At 43.1% G+C, this 26,439-nt stretch overlaps 2 protein-coding genes across 3 annotated transcripts in view; one reads left to right on the top strand and one right to left on the bottom strand.

Moving 5' to 3' along the window:
- The first annotated feature begins 471 nt into the window (after window positions 1-471).
- FOXA3 (forkhead box A3) lies at window positions 472-3,933 on the top strand. 2 transcript variants are annotated; one of them, XR_012678996.1, is made up of 2 exons: window positions 472-632; window positions 806-1,863. XR_012678996.1 is itself a non-coding variant. In XM_075185851.1 (2 exons), the coding sequence occupies exons 1-2, from the start codon at window positions 579-581 to the stop codon at window positions 2,781-2,783; spliced, it is 921 nt and encodes a 306-aa protein (XP_075041952.1). In that variant the 5' UTR covers window positions 472-578; the 3' UTR covers window positions 2,784-3,933. The 2 variants fall into 2 exon arrangements, 1 of the variants encoding a protein (XP_075041952.1); XM_075185851.1 differs by lacking the exon at window positions 806-1,863 and adding an exon at window positions 1,917-3,933.
- A 7,373-nt stretch (window positions 3,934-11,306) lies between these two features.
- SYMPK (symplekin scaffold protein) overlaps window positions 11,307-26,439 on the bottom strand; it is an 18,667-nt gene continuing 3,534 nt past the window's right edge. Inside the window, exons 2-27 of the mRNA XM_075186142.1 lie at window positions 26,348-26,424; window positions 24,912-24,977; window positions 24,779-24,832; window positions 24,616-24,689; window positions 23,256-23,382; window positions 20,907-21,156; window positions 20,658-20,828; window positions 20,270-20,512; window positions 19,934-20,079; window positions 19,353-19,503; window positions 18,979-19,195; window positions 18,751-18,901; window positions 18,445-18,671; window positions 18,282-18,363; window positions 17,684-17,797; window positions 17,456-17,603; window positions 17,092-17,252; window positions 16,796-16,904; window positions 16,436-16,536; window positions 15,934-16,024; window positions 13,505-13,606; window positions 13,229-13,416; window positions 12,039-12,215; window positions 11,830-11,919; window positions 11,583-11,750; window positions 11,307-11,499 (exon numbers count right to left, since the gene is read on the bottom strand). Coding sequence (XP_075042243.1) covers window positions 11,386-11,499; window positions 11,583-11,750; window positions 11,830-11,919; window positions 12,039-12,215; window positions 13,229-13,416; window positions 13,505-13,606; window positions 15,934-16,024; window positions 16,436-16,536; window positions 16,796-16,904; window positions 17,092-17,252; window positions 17,456-17,603; window positions 17,684-17,797; window positions 18,282-18,363; window positions 18,445-18,671; window positions 18,751-18,901; window positions 18,979-19,195; window positions 19,353-19,503; window positions 19,934-20,079; window positions 20,270-20,512; window positions 20,658-20,828; window positions 20,907-21,156; window positions 23,256-23,382; window positions 24,616-24,689; window positions 24,779-24,832; window positions 24,912-24,977; window positions 26,348-26,422 — 3,597 coding nt within the window. The 5' untranslated portion in view covers window positions 26,423-26,424 and the 3' untranslated portion in view covers window positions 11,307-11,385. The remainder of the gene's footprint in view (window positions 11,500-11,582; window positions 11,751-11,829; window positions 11,920-12,038; window positions 12,216-13,228; window positions 13,417-13,504; window positions 13,607-15,933; window positions 16,025-16,435; window positions 16,537-16,795; window positions 16,905-17,091; window positions 17,253-17,455; window positions 17,604-17,683; window positions 17,798-18,281; window positions 18,364-18,444; window positions 18,672-18,750; window positions 18,902-18,978; window positions 19,196-19,352; window positions 19,504-19,933; window positions 20,080-20,269; window positions 20,513-20,657; window positions 20,829-20,906; window positions 21,157-23,255; window positions 23,383-24,615; window positions 24,690-24,778; window positions 24,833-24,911; window positions 24,978-26,347; window positions 26,425-26,439) is intronic.

Genomic DNA, 26,439 nt, shown 5'->3' with positions numbered 1-26,439 from the left:
ACAGCTGGATGTTCAGTTACTCTTCAATATCAAGGTACATGAGGGGCTGATGTGCACTTTGCGATGGACGTCCAGGGTGTATATTATCATCCATCCAGTACTTGGTTTCCAATGTCGTTGGGGACACTCTAAATACGACTCTTGTAGACCTGTCATGTATGTAGTAGAACAATTGCCTAAAGGTAGGTAGAGTGGTCTTTTTTATTAATTGAATCTATCTTTTAATTTCACTAAAGCCACACTGACATTTCTCTCAGTTTGTGCACAGGTCCGGAGGGTGTATGAGCAGGAAATACAGCTTCGGAAATCAGACTTTGGTAAATTATCTGTAAAGAGACTGTTCTGTCCCTTTTTACCAAGTCAGTAGAGGTGTGAGTGTCTGGCATGGCAGTGTTTACACAGTGGAAGGGAGGGAGAGGAGAGAGGCGTGACAGCCCTTGTGTACACATATATACCTGGGAGAGCCTAGAAAGGGGCTCTCATACTCTGACCTGACTTACACTACTCTCTGGGAGAAGTAATATACCCATATTACAGAAGGGGGAGATAGGCTGGATTTGCTGGAAGGGGAGAGGAGGATGGAGGGACATGACCTGTCAGAGTGGACGTCGTACTGTGGGCAGCCGCTGGAGGTGAGTGATTTGGGGGTGATGACTGTGTGAAGACTGTGGCACATGGCCCTGGGCGAGGAGATTGTACCCTGGTGACCACATTCTCTGTAGAACGAATCTGACATAAATATATTTCTCTGCGCTGTTTAAACCCAAAGATTTCATTAGTTTATTTTTTTGGTGTAATTTTATAGTTATTATGAACAAAGCAACTGGAGTAAAGAAACACTAGCGATGACAGGGCAGTTAGCAGGCCCAGCTCCAGTGGGAGAGATGGAGGATTACCAAGTGTGTCTCACATTCTATCCACAAATATTCCACACGGATGGTTCTATTAGTGTTCTCATGTTATTCTCCAATGTACAGCGCTGCAGAATATGTTGGCTCTTAATAAATAAAAGCTAAAAGTACTAATAATAATCATTTTGTACTTTCCAACCAGCTGTTGTACAAAGCTATGGAACATGCTAGTGCTATGATAAACATAATGTAATGTAAGGAGCTTCTTGTCGGAGGAAGAAAGGGCTATAGGCTCAGCAGGTCTCTGTTTGGCTTACGATCAGTTAATTGTGCTGAATGTCTTTCTAAGTGAGGTATACAGCAAAGGTCTCCAATGGGGATGAGTTAAACCGATCAGGTCTAGCTCTCTGGCTGGATCGCTCTCACCGGTATCTGACACAGATAGCCGAGCCTTCTGCATGAAGTGATGACGTGTTTATCTGGTCTCGTTGGCTTAAGGGTTAAGTAATATTCTGGTTTCCATGTTTACTTCAGGTCTCTGTCTATGTAATGGTTAATTGTTTGGAAGATCTATCTCAGGCAGAATAAGGGGACATTTACATGTGTAGCTTTAAGTTCTCCAAAGACAGAGTAATCTGCAGAGCACAAGGTGGACTAAGAACGTCTTCTTCATTTTGCCAGTTTTATCTTGCACTGATAAAGATGTGAATTGTATCAGCCACAAATTGTTGCTGATTCCGTCGTCAATTACATATCTGTGTCCAATTTGTTTTTTATGTGTTCTACTGATTGCAAAATGTGTCTGGAGGGTAGAGACTGGTATTTATGGCACAGAGGAACACAGCCTTACCTGCAGGTATGTTAGAGAAATTTAGTTAACTGTTGTGAATCAGGTAAATGAAAGGTTAAACGTTCCCGGATTTAGAACAGGTCACAGATATTTGTGTATCTTTTCTGTTTCCTTAGGGGACAGAGCAGAACAGGAAAAAATAAAGTTCAGCATTGTAAGTTCCCGATGTGTCTACTGTTTATCTTAGACCTGTGTTCGCTCCCTCTCCTTCCCAGATTTATCCTTCAGCAACTAATATGGGACCTTCGACACCACTGAACTCATACATGACCCTCAACCCAGTGGGACCACCCTCCTCTGGACCTTACCCAGGTTCCACCTCACCTACAGCAAACTCAGGAATAGTTTATCAGCCGTATACCTGTCCTAGCCAGCCAAGGGAGAGCATCAAAAGCTATGACCGGAGATCTGCAGCTCACTCCAAGCCCCCATACTCCTACATCTCCCTCATTACCATGGCTATACAGCAGGCCCCAAGCAAGATGCTAACACTAAATGAAATCTATCAATGGATCATGGACCTCTTTCCCTATTACCGGCAAAACCAGCAGAGATGGCAGAACTCTATACGACATTCCCTTTCCTTCAATGACTGTTTTGTGAGAGTTTCTAGGGCTCCTGAGCAACCAGGTAAAGGCTCTTTTTGGGCAATGCACCCAAACTCAGGAGACATGTTTGAGAATGGATGCTACCTAAGGAGGCAGAAGAGATTCAAGTTGGCTCAGAAGCAAAAGGGAGCTCCTCAAACACCAAAAAAACCATCAGGAGTTGATGTCTCAGAGGCTGATGTCTCTGAGAAAGAAGATCAGCAGGAAGAGAGGAACGATGACCATGGAGAACGCCAGCCCTCGTTGTTGGAGGTGGGGAGCAATGGGAGGGGAGCAGGACCTTACTTCGTGGACTTGAACACTGAAGAGATTGGACGGGACACCCACTATGACTTTAACCACCCATTTTCCATAAGTAGCCTCATGGGTGTTGGGGAACACAGTTCGGTGGGCTACACGATCCCAGACACTACAGGGGATGTTTCAGCTTTTTACCAGGGGATGTACATGAGATCCTTACTGAACACCTCATAGTTTAGGTATCTGGTTGGAACAGAGACCCATGAAGGTTACACCCGTTATGGTGAAATCATTTAATGTTTTAGCTCATATTGTTTCAAAAAATGTTCTTAATCACAAAAATGTCTTCTTCATCTCATTTTTCTTTCTTCAAAAACTAATAACATCTGGTATTCTGTTATTTTATTTCTATTGCACCTCACAGTCACACCATATATACATTGTTATATGCATTGGACCCAAGTCACATTAATGATGTATGTAGAAGATGGTGGGAGAAATAATGTGATGATCTTAGTAATTCAGCTACTTCTCCAGGGGAGCAGAAATGTTACATTGTTTCTGCATATACGGTTTCGTTTTAGGACCTTTTATTTTTCATTGAGGTAGGAGCAACTGATGATAGGGCCAGGACTCTGGATTTGGCAGACTGTGAAGACGTTTGGTTCAGGGGTGCGTTCTGTGAGACAGTCATGCATCAATGTCATATCTGGGCTTCTGATCCGGGCCCCTACTCTGACATTACCCCGTCTGGCTGCAGAAAGAGCCACTGTCACATCGGGTTACAGAGTGTTCAATATCGAGTGATTGGCTTCCAGAAATTAACTTACATAGTTTCTTGGCGCCATGTTATAACCAGCGCCGTAACCGGCAGTCTGGCGCAGCGTTAACAGAAAAGGTGGCAGCAGGCTGTTAATATGGAATTTTATGAATGTTTTACAAGTATTTTACTGCCTTGATCATTTATTTTTAAAAGTTGTCTCGAAGACGGCCGGGGCTTATTGTTCACCAGAATAATGATGGCGTCTTCTGTATATAAAGGTGAGTTATATTTAGCGCAACATTTTAAACACAATGGGCCAAATTCACAAAAAAACAGTTCTTAACTTGTGTAAGTTTCATCTTAAAAATAATTTCTTCAAAACCCAATTCATAAACACTCAAAATGCTTTCTGTGAATTGGTGTTTAACACTGGTTTATGTAATAAACCTTCTAAAGACTGACCTACGAAGCACTCTATTCATAAGTGTTGGGGTTACAGTAAATATGGAGGTAAATAGTCACTGTTGTCATTTTCACTGTCGTATTTAAAATGACTTTCTATGTTTTGAATTTAAAATGTTTTTATTAAAAAATGGTGAGAACTATTTTAATCTACTCTAACTTTTAGTACTTGGGCCTTCATTTTTTTTTCTCTATTAAAGTGAAAGTGTATGTTTTAATTTAATACATCTGAAACGTGTGGATAATTGAATGTTAGAGCACAAGTAATGTCCTATATAAAACACACATTCTCCTCAGCCTAGATACTGGCAGACTATGTAGATGATTGGTTCAGGGGTCAGTCCTTGAGTTAATGAAACAAAGCCAAAAGCCACTCTAAGTTCTACAGCTGATGTGTAATGATGACGTCCTCTCTCTGTGGTCGTACTAATAACGTAGAGCGTTACACAACGGGATTACACTGACAGTATAGGTGTGGAACTGTCAGGATTGGCACAGGTCTATCAGAACTTCAGCGCATATATCTGCCGATCGGTTCCTTGTTGAATTCAGAAGTCTGCAGAGGTCATTTACGCGGGTTTTAAAATATAAGCACATTGTGCTCAGTATGCGTTCCTTGGTGACTCAGGCCCCTATGTGAACAGAGCCTTTAGACACATTATAAAGGATATTGACTTGTGGTCCCCATAGCAGAATTATGATGGTGGCCACAAGCTTTCTAAGGAGGAACACCGACCCCCCTCTCACTTATAACTCTGCACTTCTTGTTTGCAGAGCGGATATCAGGGTTCTCTTACCCTTGGACACATGGCATTCTGGGTACGTACGTACAGACTCGGTATGATGTAGGTGGTCACACGGCAGGGGCTCTCCGGTGATGGTCTCCCCCGTTGTTACGTCCATGCTCCCTCTTATTTCTATGCAGTTCTAGAGAGAGGAGAGAGAACTAACAGAGTGAACACATTTGGCAGAGCAGATGTCTAGCAGTCCGTATGAGGCAGATAATATAATAGTAATAATAATAATAGTAATAATAAACAACTCATATGTCCACTCTGGTATGCTGGTGACACAGCAGTATTACAGCAATGTCTGGTAATGATCCTAATACAATGAACAGGATCCATGTCGACAGGTTGAGAGGTGACCTGTCTACACGTAAATCTTCCGACCTCGTTAAACTGTTCCAGTTTCAGTACCAAAAACAGTCAGATGTTGTCTGACTGGGCCAAGTGGCTGTATTGCAGTTAGCGCCAACTTTATATATATCATAACTGACATCAGAAATCTAATGGATACTGAAATACATAATAGACTCAGCAACATATGATAGTTTGTGGTATTAATCAGTGTCTAATGCAAAGGTAATTTATACAGCTGTATCATTATAGCCAGGGCACCTGAGATATACCAGGATAACAGGTATACAGCAGTATCATTATAGCCAGGGCACCTGAGATATACCAGGATAACAGTTATACAGCAGTACCATTATACCATTATAGCCAGGGCACCTGAGATATCCCAGGATAACAGTTATACAGCAGTACCATTATAGGCAGGGCACCCGAGATATACCACGATAACAGTTATAGAGCAGTATCATTATAGCCAGGGCACCTGAGATATCCCAGGATAACAGTTATACAGCAGTATCATTATAGGCAGGGCACCTGAGATATCCCAGGATAACAGTTATACAGCAGTATCATTATACCATTATAGGCAGAAGACCTGAGATATACCAGGAAAACAGGTATTCAGCAGCACCATTATACCATTATAGCCAGGGCACCTGAGATATACCAGGATAACAGGTATACAGCAGTACCATTATAGGCAGGGCACATGAGATATACCAGTATAACGGGTATACAGCAGTACCATTATACCATTATAGCCAGGGCCCCTGAGATATACCAGCATAACAGGTATACAGCAGTACCATTATAGGCAGGGCACCTGAGATATACCAGGATAACAGTTATACAGCAGTACCATTATACCATTAAAGGCAGGGCACCTGAGATATACCAGGGTAAGTTATACAGCAGTACCATTATACCATTATAGGCAGGGCACCTGAGATATACCAGGATAACAGTTATACAACAGTACCATTATAGACAGGGCACCTGAGATATCCCAGGATAACAGTTATACAGCGGTACCATTATACTATTATAGGCAGGGCCCTGAGATAGGCAACGATACAAGTTATACAGGAGTACCATTATAGACAAGGCACCTGAGATATACCAGGAAAACAGGTATTCAGCAGCACCATTATACCATTATAGCCAGGGCCCCTGAGATATCCCAGTAGAACAGTTATACAGCAGTATCATTATACCATTATAGGCAGGGCTCTTGAGATATGCCAGGATAACAGTTATACAGCAGTACCATTATACCATTATAGGCAGGGCACCTGAGATGATATTATTATTATCATTTATTTGTTAGGCACCACAAGGTTTCCGCAGCGCCGCACATAGTACAAACAGTAGACTATACAGGGTATAACAGTACAGAACAATAAACAAAAGTAGCAATACTTCAGAAACTCCAGGCAGGCAGATGCAATAGACACGGAGCAGAAGAACAGGTATGGAGACAGGAGGGGAGGGGGCCCTGCTCATGCGAGCTTACATCCTAAGGGAGGGTAAAACAGACCAGGCACAAGAGGAGCCAGTTGAGGGAATGGGAGAGAGGGGAGAATGAGTGGAGGAGATGGGGGTTAAGTGGATGGTTGGTAGGCTTTGAGAAAGAGGCGAGTTTTGAGTGCACGTTTGAAGGAGCACAGAGTAGGAGAGAGGCGGATGGAGCGAGGGAGGTCATTCCAGTGAAGGGGGGCTGCAAGGGAAAAGTCCTGGATTCTGGAATGGGAAGAGGTGATCAGAGTGGAGGAGAGGCGGCGGTCATTGGCCGAGCGCAGGGAGCGGGCAGGAGTGTGAATGGAGAGGAGGTTAGAGATATAAGGGGCAGTAGAGTGGGAGAGAGCCTTGTAAGTGGTGGTGAGGAGTTTGAAAAGAATTCTGTAGGGGAAGGGGAGCCAGTGTAAGGCGAGGCAGAGAGGGGAGGCAGAGGAGGAGCGGCGTGAGAGGTAGATGAGTCTTGCGGCCACATTGAGTATAGAGCGGAGGGGGGAGAGACGGGAGTGGGGGAGGCCGGTGAGGAGGAGGTTGCAGTAATCGAGGCAGGAGATGATGAGTGCGTGTATGATGGTTTTGGTGGGCTCCTGAGAGAGAAAGGGACGGATGCGGGCGATGTTGTGTAGTTGGAAGCAACAGGCTTTGGCAAGAGAATGAATGTGGGGGGCAAAAGAGAGAGAGGAGTCAAGGGTGGCACCCAAGCAGCGGAGTTGGGTGACAGAGGAGATGGTAGTGTTGTTAACGACAATGGAGAGGTCATGGTGGGATGGGAGGCTGGGAGGAGGAAAGACAATGAGTTCAGTTTTGGAAATGTTGATTTTGAGAAAGCCCTCCGACATCCAGGAGGAGATGGCGGAGAGGCAGTCAGATATGCCAGGATAACAGTTATACAGCAGTATCATTATAGGCAGGGCACCTGAGATATACCAGGGTAACAGTTATACAACAGTACCATTATACCATTATAGGCAGGGCACCTGAGATATCCCAGGACAACAGTTATACAGCAGTATCTTTATACCATTATAGGCAGGGCACCTGAGATATCCCAGGATAACAGTTATACAGCAGTATCATTATATACCATTATAGGCAGGGCTCTTGAGATATGCCAGGATAACAGTTATACAGCAGTATCATTATAGGCAGGGCACCTGAGATATACCAGGGTAACAGTTATACAACAGTACCATTATACCATTATAGGCAGGGCACCTGAGATATCTCAGGATAACAGTTATACAGCAGTATCATTATACCATTATAGGCAGGGCACCAGAGATATACCAGGATAACAGTTATACAGCAGTGACATTATGCCATTACAGACTCTAACACCTCCTGTTTCTGGACACTTTGTACAAATAAACCGGTGTATTTCCAGAACAAGTTCCCCCTTCAGGCTTGGGGGTGATCAGCACAGACTATTACAAAAAGAGGCTCATTGGGTTTACCGCTATGAGGAAGTTAACTGCTCTTGTTTTTCTATGATACATTGATTAGTCTGGTGTGTGTGTGTGTATGTATGTGTATGTGTATGTGTATGTGTATATATAATATGTATGTGTATATATAATATATATATATATATATATATATATATATATATATATATATATATATGACACAGATTATCTATATGCGATACCATTTATTTATTTACTTGTCTGATCTACAAAACAGATATATATATATTTACATGTTAAATGAGACAGTAGTTTAATGCCAATGATTATGATTTGGGCACCTACACAATATGGTTCTTGTTCTGTATATGTCTCCCCTGTGTGTTATTAGGAGGAGACATTCAAGATCGGGAGAGAATGGTTCAGATCAGCCCATTCTTTCTGCTATGCAGTTATTCTGCATAACTGTGACGTTTATTAAACTATTCTCTAACTTACTACACCAGGAGCCGCTCATACAAGGTGTTATCAGTAAGGGTGACATCTGCTTACCCCAGCAATGGGCAATAACCAGTCTACCAAACTGAATGAAATGTGAGAATTTATACTATAGGTGGGACAGGCTCTAATGCAAATGATAAAGCGATATCTCTTAAAGTGCTGTGCATAAATAACAATAATAATATTTGGTGAGCATTATGTAACAGTGGAAATGGTATAACTTTGCTGTAACTCATAACAGCCAACTGAATATTTGTTTCTATTAGTCTAACAAACGCTGGACTGATCAGCGCTAATCTCTGGCTGCCGCTCTGTGCAGTAATTTGCACCATGTTATTGGAGGTGTAGAGGAAGTGAGAGGAGACAGGACATACAGACAGTCATTATTCTGTGCCCCAGACCGCAGAGAGCCCCCCCTGAGCGAGGCAGGGGAGGAGGGAGGCAGAGTAAATAAAAACATTTATAACCATTCGTCTCCGGCTACAGAGCAGCATCAGCTACATTTCTGACTCATTTTATACAACTGAAATAAGGCCTCTATTTATCAAAGGCTACAGCTACATATGTTCCAGTCTCTATTTTATATGACTGTATAGTAGCACTGTTAATACTGAGGGTAGTGTAGGACAGACAGGGGGAAATATAATTCAATATATTTTAGAGATGATGTTCCAAATTGTGAAAGAAACTCATAACAGCATATTATATTCTAAATGTTATTAGGCCTTATTTACAAAGCACTGGATGCACGTGGCAAAACGCAGATGTAGCTCAGTGCTCCCCCCAGCCCACGTCTACTACATATGCGCATAGACTGCATTATGTCAAATGAAAGTCCCCCATCCTATGGCTCGTCTGATGAAAATTTACATGTCTCCCAAATCATGACGCAGCCTAGTTAACGAGGATCACAGCGGTACATGTACTGCCGTAATCCTCCTATCGCTACCCCAGGATGGTGATAGTAGGGGATATCCATAGAAAAATATATTTATTATCATTGCCAGGATTATTAATAATATTTTTGTGCTTTTAAATATTTTTAAAAGTGAAGCTGGAAGCCTAAGTCAGGGCTTGAAGTATTATTATCTATATGCCGCCACAAGGTTTCCGCAGTGCCGTACAAAATACAAATACAATACAGACAGTAGACCATACAGGGTACAACCGTAGAGAACAAAACTGGTAAAACCAAGACTCCAATAGCTCCAAGCATGGCAAGTTCAGTGACGATGGAGAAGAAGAGATGGTATAGAGACAGGAGGGAAGAGTACCCTGCTCGTAAGAGCTTACATTCTAAAGGGAGGGGAAACAGACAGCAGACACGAGAGGAGGGGAACAAGCACAAGAGGAGCACCAGCGGGGAAGTCGGAGGTGAAGAGAAGAAGGATGGAGAAGGTTAGGTGGATGGCTGGTAGGCTTTGAGGAACAGATGGGTTTTGAGAGCCCGTTTGAAGGGGCTCAGATTAGGGGTTAGGGCTTAGGGCTGTTATAACAGCAAAGGACCATATTAATACCCAAGGTTTTAGAATGTTCCCCTCCTCTCGTGTCTGCTGTCTGTTTCCCCTCCCTTTAGAATGTAAGCTCTTACGAGCAGGGTACTCTTCCCTCCTGTCTCTATACCATCTCTTCTTCTCCATCGTCACTGAACTTGCCATGCTTGGAGCTATTGGAGTCTTGGTTTTACCAGTTTTGTTCTCTACGGTTGTACCCTGTATGGTCTACTGTCTGTATTGTATTTGTATTTTGTACTCTTCCACTAGGATTTTGGAACATAGCTGCAGGATTTCATATCCACAAGAGCATTGGTGAGGTTGGGGATTGATGTTGGGTGATAACGCCTTGCTCGCAGTCAGTGTTCAGCCCAAAGGTGTTCGATGGGTCAGGGTTCTGTGTAGGGTGCTGTCATTCTTGCACACAAAGTTGGAAGCATATAATTCTCTACAATGTCATTGTATACTGTAGCATTAAGATTTCCCTTCACTGGAACTAAGGAGCCCAAGGCAAACCATGATAAACAACCCCAGATCATTATACCTCCTCCACCAAACTATACAGTTAGTAGCAAGCAGTCAGCATTATCCTGGCATCCACCAAACCCAGAATTCGTCTCTCCAGAGAACACACTTCAATTGCTCCAAAGTCCAATGGCTGTGTGCTTAACACCATTCCATTTGACATTGTGCAGGGTGATTTGAGGCTTGTGTTTGGCTGCTCTGCCATGTAAATTCAATCCATAAAGCTTCCGATTAACAAGTTTTGTTTGCTACCAGAGGCAGTTTGAAATTTGGTATTAAGTGTTGCACCAGAGGGGACACATTTTCTTACGCTCAGCAGTACCGTTCTGTACTGTACTGTTCTGTGTGACCTACCGGTCCATGGCTGAGCTAGTGTTACACCTAGATGTTTCTATCATAATAACAGAAGTTAAAGGAGATCGGGGCACCTCTAGCAGGTCAGAAATTTGACAAACTGACTTGTTGGAAAGGTGGCATCCTATAACAGTGGGGCGTTGAAAGTCACCGAGTTCTTCAATACCAACCATTCTACTACTGTCTATGGAGTTTGGATGGGTGTATGCTGGATTTTATGCACCCGTTTGCAATAGGTGTGGCTGAAATGGCCAAATACACTAACTAGAGTGGGTATCCACACACTTTTGCCCATGTAATGTATGATATATATACACATTAAACACTATTGGATGGTATCAGTGTATTCATTATATCCAATTGTAAAAAGGTATTTGGTAAATACTGTGGTTCCAATTCAGGACTGGCGTGATTGTATTTTTAATTGAATCTTCCCTTATTGGATTTGGAGAGCTTAAGTTTTATTTTGTAACCTGAGATAACGATTCTATATAAGCCGGTCTACTTGAAATGGACGACATCAGTATTTCTACTCTTATGTATGTGATATTTACATGTTCATCACTTAAGACATAAAACAGGTCACACGGTAAACGAAATTAGAACAAGGTCTTTATTTCTTGTTGGTCGCTATGATAATAGGTGGAGGGGCCCCATACTCTTCTGCAGATATGGGGTCTAGTCCTCCTTTCGTTCTACCTCCTCTTCCATGGGCTCAGGAGGCGGAGTGTGTGTGATGTTTGTAGCCATGTTCTCAGACTCGTCAGGAGAGGAATCTTTTCCATGATTTTTCTAATGACAGATGGTAAAATAAAGAGATAAATGAGGATAAAGTCAGAGGCTAATAGAACAGTCAAGATTAGATAAACACATACCATTAGCATCTCATCTTCCTCTATCAGGATAATCGGGAGGTCCATCTCTGTTTCTTCCTCCATCTCTTGGGTGTTCTTTACTTTCTGCTCCTCTAGAATCTGTCGTTTTAAGGATTTCTCTTGGGCGAGACGTCGAGCAATGAGGTCCTGGGCCGGTGCCTCTGTGGCCTGGAAAGAACAGACGAGAATTCAGACCGGTCTTAGAATTACAATCTGGATTCCAAATATGATGACAGATACACATTACCTCAGCTGTCTGTGCATATTCTTCTGCTTCTGGGTCAGTTCTAGAGTCAGCTTCTAGAATGGCCATGATGGCATGAGGGACATGAGCCAGCTGTCAGGAGAGAGGGATGTATAGACCAGTCAATAACCGGCCTTGACATGATGTCACTGAACCCAGCTAGAAGTGAACAAGCTACATAGTTCTTCTAGGCGATATATTCTCCCACTGACCTGATTAGGTGTAAAAGTCCTAACATGAGCCAGAAGAGGGTCCCGGAGATCTGGGGATGTCTGGAGTACAGACAGAAGCTGTGGAGGAGGCAGCTGGAGCAGGACACTGAAAGACTGTGGTTTGGTCCTCTGGCAGCATTTAATGAAACCCTCCCACACCTTGGGATACTTCCAAACCTGGGGAAAGTGCACAGCAGGACATAGATCATCATCATTTATTTATATAGCGCCACTGATTCCTCAGCGCTGTACAGAGAACTCCCACACATCAGTCCCTGCCCCATTGGAGCTTACAGTCTAAATTTCCTAACACACACACACAGACAGAGAGAGAGACTAGTGTCAATTTTGATAGCAGCCAATTAACCTACCAGTATGTTTTTGGAGTGTGGGAGGAAACCGGAGCACCCGGAGGAAACCCACACAAACATGGGGAGAACATACAAACTCCACACAGATAAGGCCATGGTCGGGAATTGTACCCAGTGCTGTGAGGTAGAAGTGCTAACCACCGGCTATCTGCAGAAGGAGGTTATGGCGGTCCAAATAGCAGCCAGTTCACCTCTGAATAAACTTGTTGTCACGAGTCAGTGTTAAGACACAAAAATGTTATAGGTGGTTAGAATAATGTTCAACGACAGGAAGAGACATTGTCATAAGTTCTACATTCAGCGAAAAACTTCCCCTAAAAGCCCTCTCTCATCAACTTTCATCTCTCTGGACAAGTTTATAAACTTCCTAGCAGTCAATTCAAGATTAGTCTTATTTCTACAGGGTAGATAGAGCTTTCAATTGAAAGCACAGAAGGTAAAATGAATAGACGACACATGACATAGGGAGATAAAGCGCTAGCTAACAATACACAAAGGTTTCTGCTCATACAGTCCTGAAGCGATAATAAGAATTTACACCCTGCCACATATATGCTAAAAGCTTTCCTCAAGGTCAGATGCATACAGTGGTCTGGAGCCTTTTGTCAGCATGCCTTAGCCATTCATTACATTACTGAATGTGGGAAACAAATTGCTTGAAATATCTTGACATGCTGAGGTGTAAATGATAATGAGGATTATTAATGTCAACTGGGACAAATCCTTATTCATTTTAAGTGCTCAATACACTGCAGCCATTACAGTCTTTTCAGCTGCCAGATAGGTCAGAAGCCATATCTCTTGTTATCAGATTCTAACCTGCTTGTAGATGAGACGGGTTAGGATATTCATTATGAAGCCCCCTAATCGGGGGTACATGCCAAGAGCTTGGATGACCGTCCTCATGAGAAGCATGGGCAGAGGTGTGGTATCCATCAGCTGCTGGAGAACGATGGCCAGGACCTCAGAGGTGTATACAGATCGTGCAGAGAAACATAGATTGGTCGCTGGGACAGGAGGAGACAGAGCTGTCACTTTACAGAAAGAAGGAAAGTAAACCAGGACTTCAAGCGGGTCGTAGTACAACAATGTTACCTTTAATTACGGATTTCATGTCACATTTGCTGGAATCAATGCTGTGAAGAGCAACTAGGAGATCCCCAGGTGTGAGAGGAGACATCGAAGAGCTGACATCACCTGGTAGAGAAATAGTTGATATTTAAAGAAAAGAAATTCTGGTTCCATCACACGCTCCATCCAATAACAACCTCCAACTATCAAACACTATTTCACATATAAAAACCTGATCTGATCTATATATAACAGAAACGATTATGTGTAAAAGAAATCTCAAGCTCCAATCGATGGTGAGAGGAGACATTGTATTAACATATCACTAATGTTCAGTGATCTTGACTCATAACTTCAGTCCACAGCTCCTCTTTAAATGGCCCTTCCTCACAGGACACGTGTAAAAATCAAAGAAAAAAAAAAAAAGACAAGGGGGGTGCAGGATGGTGTAGTACATTGTAAAAGATGAAGCATAAGCACATAAATGTTACAGATACTAGGATTATTCCTTTCAAGGATCCGGGTTACTGGTCTCAAGCATCTCACAGATATTACATCCTAGTTTAGTCTTTAACTCACCACTGTTGATCCTGACAACCCTACTTTCATACTGAGGGAATGACGGAGCGCTGCCTCCTTTGGAAATTTTTGTTCTTTCAGGTAGAACAGTGGCTGATATTCCTGCCATTTGTACAGTCTTTGCAGCCTGGAAACATTAGAGACCCCTGCTTTCTGAGCACAGGAGATGAGCAATTGAAATCTTTGGACTTGGGCCTACAGCCAAACCACCATTAACATGGCCAATCTTGTCTAATCATGAAAGCAATGTGGGGTCAAGTCTGGATAGTACGTGGATGGGAGACCATCTGGGAATGCCAGGTGCTGTATGCTAAGCCCTAGTGCTAAGATTTCGGATGTTAGCCCCCTTTGCTAGGTGTCTGCCACTGTTCTACCTGATGGAACAAGATTAAACCAGGAAGTAAAGATGACTCGGATACCCTGAAGATCGACAACCTGGATCCTTGAAACCGATGATTCCGTGATATACTACCATCTTTTACATGAATGCACTGGTGCTTAATCTTACCCCCTTGTGTCTTTTTATACATACATAACATACACATACATACATACATACATATATATATATATATATATATATATATATATATATATATATATATATATATATATATATATACACACACACAAGTTAACCCGTGCATGATACTCATGCATTCTAGTCAAATCAAGCTACTTAAGGTGTTAAAAAGGTTCTTGTCAGGCATTTGGGCCATAGCCCAGGTCTCAACCCCCAACCACTCCCCACTGTCACCCCCGGCAACCACCAACCACTCCCCCAACTGTCACTTCTCCTTCAAGAAATATATATATATTTTTTTAAAATCTTTATAAACACTTTTAACAATTAACAAATTAAATTAACAAATTAAAAACATCTTAGTATACCAAATTTCAGCCCTTTCTGAATTTTTTTTCCCACACACACTAAAAATTTAGTAGGTCAGTGTATAACTCCGCCCAGCAGGTGGCGCTGCAGCTTGGTTTTATTTTTTACACACACACACACACACAGACAGACTAACACACGCCACTAGACAATTATAGATATATATATATATATATAAAAAAAAAATGGGCAGCACGGTGGCTCAGTGGTTAGCACTTCTGCCTCACAGCACTGGGGTCATGAGTTCAATTCTCAAACATGGCCTTATCTGTGAGGAGTTTTTATGTTCTCCCCGTGTTTGCGTGGGTTTCCTCCCACACTCCAAAAACATACTAGTAGGTTAATTGTCTGCTAACAAATTGACCCTAGTCTGTCTGTCTGTATCCGTCTGTGTGTGTGTATGTTAGGGAATTTAGACTGTAAGCTCCAATGGGGCAGGGACTGATGTGAGTTCTCTGTACAGTGCTACGAAAATTGTGGCGCTATATAAATAAAGGGTGATTATGATATATACACACACATATATATATTTCGTTTTATTCCCCCGGATGGATCCTCCCAGTTCTACACCCCATGATCACTGGACTGTGGTGTTCCACCCAGCCCCATCTCCTTCACGGCACTGCAGGTTCCCCCTGATGGTTCAGGTAGGCTACCACTGTAGCATCGTCATATTGGACCAGCCAGAACACCCTGAGCCTGTACAAGTGCCCTGTAGATCACCCTGAACATGGATACCACGGTCCATAAAATAAAATAAAATAAAAAAATTAAGGTTATTAAATTAAAATGAAAAATCCTGGGCAACAGCCCTAAAAGAACACCCCTCTCCAGAAAACTGAGGGTGGTTCCATCTAGGAGTGGTATAGTAGTGGAGGAGCGATCCTCTTAACACTGAGATGTAAAGTGACCTACAATACCCCATTGGTCATGACAGAGAAATATATCAATCCATCCAGTATACGTTCCTGTATATTCTCACCGTGCTGTGTTCCCAGCAGCCGATTAAACACTTCTTTCACAACAATTGGGTTCAGTTTAATAAGTTTCGGCAAAGCCTGAATGACCTCTTTCTATAAATCAATGGAGACAGAAATGGACCAGATATAAATAAATTATACAGATTTATTTTGGTTAGAATTTCATTGCCTTGCCTAAAAAAGTGTGTAAAATGAGGCCCAAGTTTGAATCTAACCCCAAAACACTGACTGCGACTATCACTATGGGGATCTCCTCCTCCTCCATTCTGAGGTACCCCACCCAGAGGTAGAGATACCCAGAAACATCTGGTTACGTCTCTGAACACTAACAGCCATTGCAATATTGTTTGTATGTCTACTTTTTTGTTTCATAGCTTTCATCTGATTGTCAAACAGGCCTGGGACATAGACGGTTTAAGAAGCACTTGGTTAGCATGATCTATTTTGTGTGTTTTGCTTATGCCCCCCCCCCTCCCCAGACAGGAACAAGATCAGTGTCCTTACCTTATCCAGACCATTTAGTACGGGGATCAGGAAGCGAACATCCGGCAGACGCTTCTGATAAAGTTCTCGGACGCGTTTCACTAGCTCAGGGGAGGGCGGTACTGGAAACACAGAATATAATATATTAAGTGGAACTCATAATAAAGTCTGCACTAAAGCATAAAGTGAAGTTTGCTCAGACGTCACAGGGGGTATATATAACGTTCTTGGGGGACTAGAAATAATAAAGCTTCATAGTGCAATGAGTGCATGGCCGCACTGTGGACGTTACGGCATCTTTCCTTTAGTTCTACTGTTTCTTGTATTCTGGTTTAAAAGGACACGTTGCTCTTGATGGAGATATGTTAGAAAGCTGATCACCTTTATCAGTTAAGATGTGCAGGCATCGTGTCACCAGAGTCTCCGCCCCCTTGGGGCAATTCTCCACCAATAGAAGTAGCTCGGGGGAATTCATTCCCATGCCGCGGATCTGTGGGAAGATACAAGATGGTTTTAATTTCCTTTGCAGGAAATCCAATTTTAGTTCTGTGTAAAGTACCAAGATCTCTTTATTCCAGCATCTTTCATCCTCCATATTTGTCCCTTGACCATAAATAAACTCTCCGTATCTCTGACCACTCCCAAACTTCCCCCAGGGACCGAGTCCATGTATTCACCGGGGTCTCTATGACTCTCAGCACAGTCCTCTTGATGTCCGCTGTGGCCTCCGTGTAGACAGATGCCAGCTCATGGATCAGTTTGTGGTTCTGAGGAAGTAGCGCCAAGTAGAGATACAGACAATGTTTCACGGTGTCCTCTGTCCAGGGGGCCGCCACCTCTGAAATTAGACAGGAGAGCTCATGAAAAGAAAAAATTGTAGCCAAAAAATAAATTCTGGTTTATTTCATTACAATAATATGCATAATCTTTACATTTAGTATTTTGTCCAAATGTTCCTCCTCTTTGTTACTATCCGTGGTAAACATTTAGGAACTAGCTGAGCTTTTCATATTATTACTAATATTTTCCAGAATATCCCACCTGTGTCCTTATCTGCCCCAAACAGCACTGAGGGGGGGTTAGGGTGGACGAGCAGCTGAAGGTAATTAAGGGCAAATTTCTCAATGTACTGACGGAGACTCTCCTTTTCATACATCCGCTTAATGAGGAGCAGAGCCTGCTGACGGACCTGAAAAGACCAAGCTTGGAGAGTGAGTAACCCACTACAGAGTGCAAAGTGCCCACACTCATAGCGTAATAAAGAATCACCTTGTCTTTCTCATTAGAGCTTAGGTCCAGAAGAAGATGCAGATATTGGAACTGCCGAGCAGGACGGGTGAGGATTAAATCTCGCAATGTGGACATTCCCAAATAACTGCGACCCTGTATGGAAACAACAGATGAATAGCAAAGCGACTTCGGCACAACAGTGTTCGGCAACATCCGCCTATAAATGGGACGTATAGTCAAGATCTTATAACATGGACAAATGAACAGAAAAGTCCCCAAAACAATCACATGTACTCTTGTAGTATGTCAGAGTGCAAGCTCTTGTGACCAGCCATAGCAGGCATCAGTGTGTCCCTTTGCTTTCCCATCAATCTCAGCCTCTCCATTTTCTAGCGTTACAATAAGCAGAGGAAGGTTTTATTTGTCAGTGTTACTAATGCTTAACTGTAATATGTGTATTGGGGCTACAGGAGGATATATGGAAATACTTAACTCATTCTTAACACAGCTAAAGGCTATTTACTAATACAGTAAAGGAAAAAACTACTGAGCTTTAATGGATTCACGACATGAATCTGCTGCAAATTGTCAAACTAAACATTGGCATCTACTAATAAACATCAGTTATTTCCAGCACCTCATCCTCGCAGTATTTCCGGATGACCTCTAGCGCAGAATCTGTCAGCAGAGGAGCCTCTAGCACAAATTTTGTGAAGACCCTACAGGGACCAAAGGATACAACACTAACCATACAATACCTTCCAAAGAAGACACAAGAACATCCTAAATGTAACACTAACCCATCTCTCTGATCAGGCCGCTCTTGTAGACCTGTCAGAATCCCGATTAGACACTCCTGATAGCCGTCCTCTCCTGCCCCTGATTGATATTCGCAATACTCTTGGTAAAGCCATGCCAGTGCCAGGTCCAGACGAGACCGTGGGTCACTCAGAAAGTGGGCCAAGACTTCAGCCTTCAGGGATGTATCCAAATGGGTTACCAACCGTGCAAGAACCTTCACACGCATCTGTTGGGAAAACAATGTTGCTGAAAACTGCATTATTAATACCACAATACTGCAGAAACTAGAAGGTAGAAGTGAGTACCTGGGCCGCCCCGCTGCCGCCGACACTGCGCTCTGCCTGGAGGATTCTCTGCACAGCTGCCAGTTTCAGGTTTTTGATCTGAACATCTGTCAATGGCTCCAACACTTCTTTGAGTTTAAAGATCTTCTTCCGGCCTCCGGCTCCAGCCGACCTGGAGCAGCAAAAAATGGGAAATTAGAATTGGAGCAACTGAAGTGGGACAGTTACTCTGCAGAGGGGTATCCTCACCGGAGCTGAGTCGCCGGCAGGATAGGCTCAGGTCTTTTTTTAGCAAGAGGGGCTTCTTCATCATCCTCCTTCACACCCTTAGATTGAGACCCCAAGACGGAGATGGCCTGTCCCTGAGTGGGAAGGCTGGAGACCCTTCGCTTGATTACCAATCCCTCGGGCTTAGCACTTTCCTCCTCCACCACCTCCACCGGGACCTCCTTCACCTTCTCCACACCTGCAGCATGACACATTGAGCCAAAAGGTAAAGCAATTTCCACACAACTTTCTTCCCTCTCTCCTACCATCTATTGCTAAACCGCCACCTTTATATTCTACTACTACTATATAGTATACCTTTTATTATACGAGTTCTGTCAATATCTCTCACTTACCTGGACCGATGCCAGAAGCAGTCATCTGCGTGGCCATGAGGCGGGCAAGATGCCGTATCTGAGCATCCGTCCCGGCAGACTCCACAGGAGTATAGGTGGCCTGGAAGGAGGCCGGCATGGTGTCTGGCAGGTAAACCATACTGATGAGGACCTGGTTGGAAAGAGACAAACCCTTGGATCAGAACTTATGTTACTTTAGGATTACGGTTGTTGACAGAAGGATCAACCTGACTGCTCAGCTTAAGACTGTAGGGGAAATATAGGAAGTATTAAAACCATATAGCAGGAAACTGCAACAGTGAATCAAGATTGAAGATAAAATTATTAAATAAAGACATATTAATGATTTAAAAGGTAATTCGTAGTCCACAGGTGTAATCTCTGTAATTAATAGTTCTACCAGGGTCAGATATATGGAAAGACCTCAGCCTGACCCTGTCTTCTCACAACAGAACAATAAGACATTAATACAGTGCAGGGATGTTTGGAAACAAATATTAAGGTTATAAATAATGAAATCAGTATCAGCTGTAATCATCATATAACTTGTAGATATAAGTACTAACACAAGATCAACCTACCAGGTTGGCCACACTCTCTGGGGTAAGCAGTGGACGTAGAAAATCAGCGGTGATATCTGTGGCCGACAGAGTGCTGGGAGCAGAAGGGGGTAATGGAGGATGGGATATGGTGTCTTTATCGTCGTCATCGTCAGCTAAGGGGGGGTCTGCAAGAAGATGAAGGCTGTCATCAATCTTTGCACATTCAACTCACATAGAGCTCAACACACACGAAGTTACATCGCCAACCGTCCATCACACCTCAATCTATAGACGTTCGCCAATCTTCGTTATAAAAGATCTGATTCATTGTCATCTCACATAACTGTGGTCATTAAGAATGCCTAATGTTCTCACCAGTTCGGCTCTTTTTTTGCCCTCCTTCGCCACCTTCCCTGGTCCTCTTGCGGCCAAGATCCCTAGGTGGAGGCAGGTGACGGGTAATCTCCCCTTGACCGGTCCCCAGATCAAGCAGAAGGGTGCTGATGGGCCCCTGGTATTCACAGGAAGCCGGGTGCCGGAGGACACTCAGCAGCTGCAGCTTCAGGTTTTTTCTAACACTGCTCACCTGAGATTTCGCCAGAGTTGGGGGCAAATTTGCTGCAGAAGAAGAAGGAAGAGGGTTACTGGGCATTTGGAGGTAAATGTTGGTGACAGAAGGAATAGCAAGACAAGGACAGAAAATGGTGACACAACTCAGAAGCAGTATTATACACATATATGAAAGAGGTATGTAATTACCCACCGTGCAGCGTTTCATAGGCTTGGATGACCTCCGACATGAACATTGGTCTTTGACGGGCTATTGAAGCCAAGGAGCCAAGGGCCGCAGTGAGGTTGATGCTGGAGATGGCAGGGTGGGCCATGAATTTCAGGAGTTCTTTGAGAGCTTGCTTCCCAATGTCTCGCAAAGAGTCTACAGGAGATAGAATGAAATCATGAACACAACTCCCCGTGCACCCCAGGGGCAGCCTGTGTAAGGGAACATACTCACTGTATTTTAAAAAGGGGTGGTCAGCAGGGATTTGTTCCAGGCTGATGTCTCCCTCCTGTCTCTTGGGGATTTCACTATCAGGAGTACGAGGCGAGAGAGTGACAATCAAACTCTCCACGAACTTCACTGCATGCGTGCGAATCCCGTCATTGTCGGACTCCAGCAGCAGGAGAATCTCTGCGGCCATTTCAGTCACCAGATCCCAGCAGGACTCTTGGTGATCTGAAGGAGGGCGACACCGGGCAACCCACTGTTTGGAGCAACATAAAAAATAGGATTTTTATACTTCTGTTAAATCCATATGGGGGACACTTCTACTGTGGAATATAGTAGCTGGGAATTTAGGGGTTAACATTCTCAAGACTGAAGCTCCTCCCTTCTAGATCACCTCACCATCGGATCTCCAGTATTTAAACTTACCAAGCACCGAAGGATAGGGTGGACAGGGGAATACAAGGAGCACAACTACTGCTCACCTGAAGACCCAGAATTCTTTCAAGAATAAGTACAAGTATATCCTGGTTAATATGGAACCTAAACACCACTTTAGGTCGGAAAGAAGGCAAGACTACCTCTACCCTTATAAAATATTGGGAAAAGAGGTCCACAGGAAGGTCCCAACTTTGAGACCATTCTAGCCTAAGAGTTAGCAAGTAGAAAAACATTTTCCCCATTAGAAATCTGAGCCCAACGGTTTTGAACAGCTGAATGGACATTGCAGAGCTGAAGAATTAGATTAAAGGTCTCATAGCGCTGTTTGGTGAACATATGGCGGTGGACCTGTAAACCGCCTAGTAAAGAAAGATTTGAATCTCTGTAAAAAAGGAGGGGAGACTAAAAAGTCTAAAGGATGCCAAACGATGTACGTTTTCCAGCCTTTACAATAGACTGATTAACGACTTCCGATTGAAGTTCAGTCATCAGGATTTTACCTACAACAGCCATGCTGTTAAAGCCAGATGGAGAAAGTACTGGTGTAGAAATGGACCCAGAGATAGAAAGTTCTCACTTTGTGAAAGTTTTAACCCTGTCGTCAACCTTAGACTGTTGGAGGATCTTAGAACGTTGGAGGATCTTCTTAGTCTATCTGGAGCCACCAAGATCACTGTAACCCTTCTTTCACAAGGACACAGGGAAGTATGTATATTGGTGGAAACAGATATACCAACTAATAACTCCACACCTTGGTCAGGGCTTCCACTAGAATCGCCTGTGTATCCCTTGTTCTGGAACAGAGCCTGTCCGCTTTGTGGCTGTGCCAAGAGTCAATTATGTCCATAGGAATGTCTGTGAAGATGAATTCTGGCGAGCTCTACATTTGTGAGATAGAGCCCATGCTAAGGCAGTAACAAGGAAATCCACCCGCTGGGCAACTGTCCCCTACCTGTGGGCTACACCTTGGGTTTGGTTACTGGGCCACGTGCATTTTTTTCCCTTTAAAATGTTCCTAGTAAGACTGTTGAGTCGAGTCTTGACTAAGGAAAGCACAATGGCTTATGGTAAACCCATCTATAGATATGGGAGTCAGATTGTCTATAAGATCATGTTTCATACATTGCCGAGCTTCATTTCTTCTTTCCACTTTGGTGGGCAAAACCATGAATCCAATGAAGGACAGGTTTGTATGCCCTAAATTAGAAATAATTAGTTGAGGTCCATCAGAATAATGCTTACATTTTTTATCCTTCAATTTATTCAACAGGACCCGGAGAGAGATTTAAATCTCTCGCAGAGGAAAATTATTTGGATTGCTAGATAGGAATATTTATACCATGACATGTAATACTTCCTATCTGTAGACCAACCTTAAGCCTCAACTAGGGGCTACAGTGATACCAATGCAGGACCACTGTCACCAAAGTTAGGGCATAATATAGTAGGAGACCATTCATGAAAACCGGTTGCACAGAAATAAAAACAATTAAAAGTTTCTGTAACCAATGGAAAGCAGATTCCAACTTATTTCGAAGAGCAGCTTGTAAAAAACAAACATCTGATTTGTTGTTATGCAATACAGCACATTTTTCCACAGATATTTAGATGGCCATTTAGTTATATTAGATGAAAACAAAATAATGTCAACAGGATCCAACCACTTTAAGGATAGGCAGAGAGAAAGAAGCACAAAGAATGAAGCTAAAGAAAACTGAGTAGTTGGAAAAAGGAAGACTCACAGAACACAAGAAGAATAAGAAGGGGCGGCAGCGGGAAAGGGGCGCCAGCGGGAGGGGGGACGGGGCGCCAGCGGGAGGGGGGACGGGGCGCCAGAGGCAGGGGGGGCGGGGCGCCAGAGGCAGGGGGGGCGGGGCGCCAGAGGCAGGGGGGAAGGGGCGCCAGAGGCAGTCTCACCTGAAGGGCCACTTTGTACAGCTGAGTCATTGTCAGAATGGACTTCTTCACGACATTGACATTCTCATCCTTTAGAAGCATGTGGAGGTTGGCAATTAGCTTAATTAAAAGCTCATTATCCAACTTACTGTAAGGATATACCATGAGAAAAGTAGTCAGCGGGTGGACTAATAACTTGGGGAGCCAGGTGCTACCACCTTTACTTAAAAAGTAACAGTATAATAAGTGGATATTTGAAAGATATTTTAAAAATAAATAAATAATTAGACCTGGCAATGGGAATATTAAGATCTGGAGCTGAAAATAAGGTTCTTAGAATCGCAAAAAAAAACCATTATGTAGCATAAAAATACAATGAAATAATCTATTGTGTGTAGAACATATCTTACCTACACATTTCAATATACAGTGAATCCCTGATTTTACCCATGCTGTGTGCAGACTGTGGGTGAAAGGATTTTTAGACTGGTATCAAGCTGCATGCCCAAAACAGAGGTGGCAGCGCCAAAACCTCTGCCCTACCTCACACACCATATAACCGGTAACCCAGATCTCAGGGTCTCTGCTCCTAAATGTTAGTAGTAATTTTCAAAATACAGAAAAGAAATGCTGCTGGTGTTTGAAAGCAGTAGATATCCAGCTATACAAACAAGCCCTGAGAGACCAACTTACTATAGGACTATGAGTCTCATTCAGAGATAGCAGCAAAGCATAGGAACCGTGTACCTGGACAACCCATGTTGTGATGGGAGAGGTGCAAATGCCCTTGTTTGTGTGTTTGCTACATGCAGTATTTTTCCAGCATGCAAACACTTGCCAGCTATATATTTACACTGAGGATGCGGCTACTCCTACCTCTAAATCTGAACCAACCTTTTAAATCTCCCCACCGTGCAACATGGTGCCAAACAGCTTCTAGCTGGATTTACTCCTAAGCCTAGGGAGGTCCTGACATAAGTCAGGAGATTCAACACACTGCCATATGCAGCTACGCACCTCTATGAAGTACAAGGATTTCTTGCCGGACATCTCTGCTGATTCTTCTGAAGACACATCATGTGGAACTGAACCTGCCCCTAAGAATCTAACTCTCCAAAAACCATTTGTGCTTCTGAGAGGACATACGTCCAGGCCTCAGACACCGCTCACTGAATTGCTGATTACTTACCATGGTTAAGGATGGTAAAAATACAATAATGTTACATGTAAAATGGTATTTCATTCTCTTTATCTTCTTCAGTAATCTAGTATACAAAGCAGTGGTATCTGGTCTCTATTCTGCCCCATTACACCAATAAAGCCAGTGTCACTCAGTAGAAGACTTGTATAACTGATACATTACAGATATTAGGTAACTCACCATGCCTCTTCAATGAAATTCACAACAAATTTCCGAACTTCTACAGATTTATCTGCCTGGAAAGCAATAATTTCCTACAAAGAAAGATTGTAGGATTAAGCAGAGGAGACAAATAAATATACAGTTTGTAATGTCCATATACACTCACTCAAGACTCACTCACATCTAGAAAGTTATCCAGCAGGGTTGGGTCCTTGTTTATTATAAGCTCTTGAACCTGCAAATGAAAACATACAATTATAGTACCTAGAAGAACATGAATCCGATTTTAAGCACCGGTAAGGACTCAGACTCACCTGTTTAAGCATGGTGATTTTTGAATCATTTGTGGCGAGGGCAGCCGTGTTTAATAATTCCACAACCTAAAATGATGTACATAGCAGGTTAAACTAAAATACCAGTGAGATAAACACAAAAGGTTATTAGTTACCAATACTTTTATGTCGGAGTTCAAAGACACAGAACAAGGGGTTAAGCACCACCGACAGGAGGACCCGACCCTCCATCCCTACCCCCACCTACTACCACAGGGACCCAGATTTTGCAGAGAAACAAGGAATAGGACAGGACCAAAATCCCCAAAAAATAAAACAGAGTGAAACATGTTAGAAGAAGAAATATTCAGGAAAACAACTATTCTAGGTGCAGCAGAAAAGTCTGTTCCCCATTTCACCTCTGACAAAATGATTAATCGTTAGCTAATAAATTTAATTTGGTCTTTCAGCCTAGTCAGGGAGAGGAATTATCATTACACCTGAAGTAAGCATGTAACCACCTTGCAAAGCTATTCTGCTGAAGCCCCATGTCTCCAAGGAGGTACTACTGTCTGACATGAGCGAGCAGTCTTCCTAAGGGGCGAGGCCTTGCCAGCTTTAGTATAGGCTAGCCTGATGGCTTCCTTGCAGTCCGTTAGTATGGGCTAGCCTGATGGCCACCTTGCTGGCTGTTACTATAGGCTAGCCCGATGCCCTTCCCACTGGTCACCTGAGAAATGACCCTTAGTGTTACTGCTCTATAAACGTTAGGGCAGCCAGCGATGTCTTTAAGTTGAGGGCACTCTCACCAGGCCTTATGTCCTACACAACGCCACTAAGTTAACAGATCAGGCTAAAAGTTTCCTAGTATTGTGGGCTACATCACAGAGCTAGAATGTTGTCATTTAAAGCTGGCCTGTCAAATGGTATAAGTAGAAGGGAGGTCTTAAATATGTCCCTGTAGATCTGGAGCACCAATAACGGGCAGACCTGACGACATACAGACCCTTGTCAATGAGGTCTCAATGTGCTCTAAATCAGCCCAGTAAGTAGCTGATGACTGAACAACTTAAGGCATCAAATCTGTGCTTTTATTCGGGTGCCTTACACAGAATGTATGGAATCCACCTTGTTTTATCAGAAGTGCACATCTTGAAGCATCCCACATTGATCACTGTATTGTAAAGTGTAATTAAGCTTCAAAATACAATAACCAAACTGTTCACTGCTGAACTAGTAAGAAATTAATTGTCCATGCAGCCCAAATCCTTGTGCATTTCTGAAATAAACTACTGCAATATAGCCACAATCATATTAGATTACACCACAAACGTTGAGAAAATTCAGGACGCTTGTTTACCAGCCATGTAATAGGTTATTATGTAATTCCAGAAAATCACCATCTTCCCCTTATTAGTCCAGACATATTGTAACAATAACCCTCCCGTCAGACTTCCTTACTGACACTATATTGTTACCTTCTCGGAGGTGGACATGACGTCTGATCCACCATCAGCTTGGGAGAAAAACTGAGAAGCCGGACTGGCTGCCATGTCTAAAATGAAAAGAT

Source organism: Mixophyes fleayi, chromosome 9 (genome assembly GCF_038048845.1).
Source record: "Mixophyes fleayi isolate aMixFle1 chromosome 9, aMixFle1.hap1, whole genome shotgun sequence".
In the NCBI taxonomy this organism is placed as follows: domain Eukaryota; kingdom Metazoa; phylum Chordata; class Amphibia; order Anura; family Limnodynastidae; genus Mixophyes; species Mixophyes fleayi.
This window is presented reverse-complemented; position numbering and strand designations above follow the sequence as displayed.

Bases quoted from the DNA above. Each gene is read 5' to 3' on its own strand.
- FOXA3 (XM_075185851.1), top strand. From the start codon at position 579: ATGGAGGGACATGACCTGTCAGAGTGGACGTCGTACTGTGGGCAGCCG. The intron at 633-1,916 runs GTGAGTGATTTG...TCTCCTTCCCAG, and splicing joins ACTGTGGGCAGCCGCTGGAG to ATTTATCCTTCAGCAACTAA.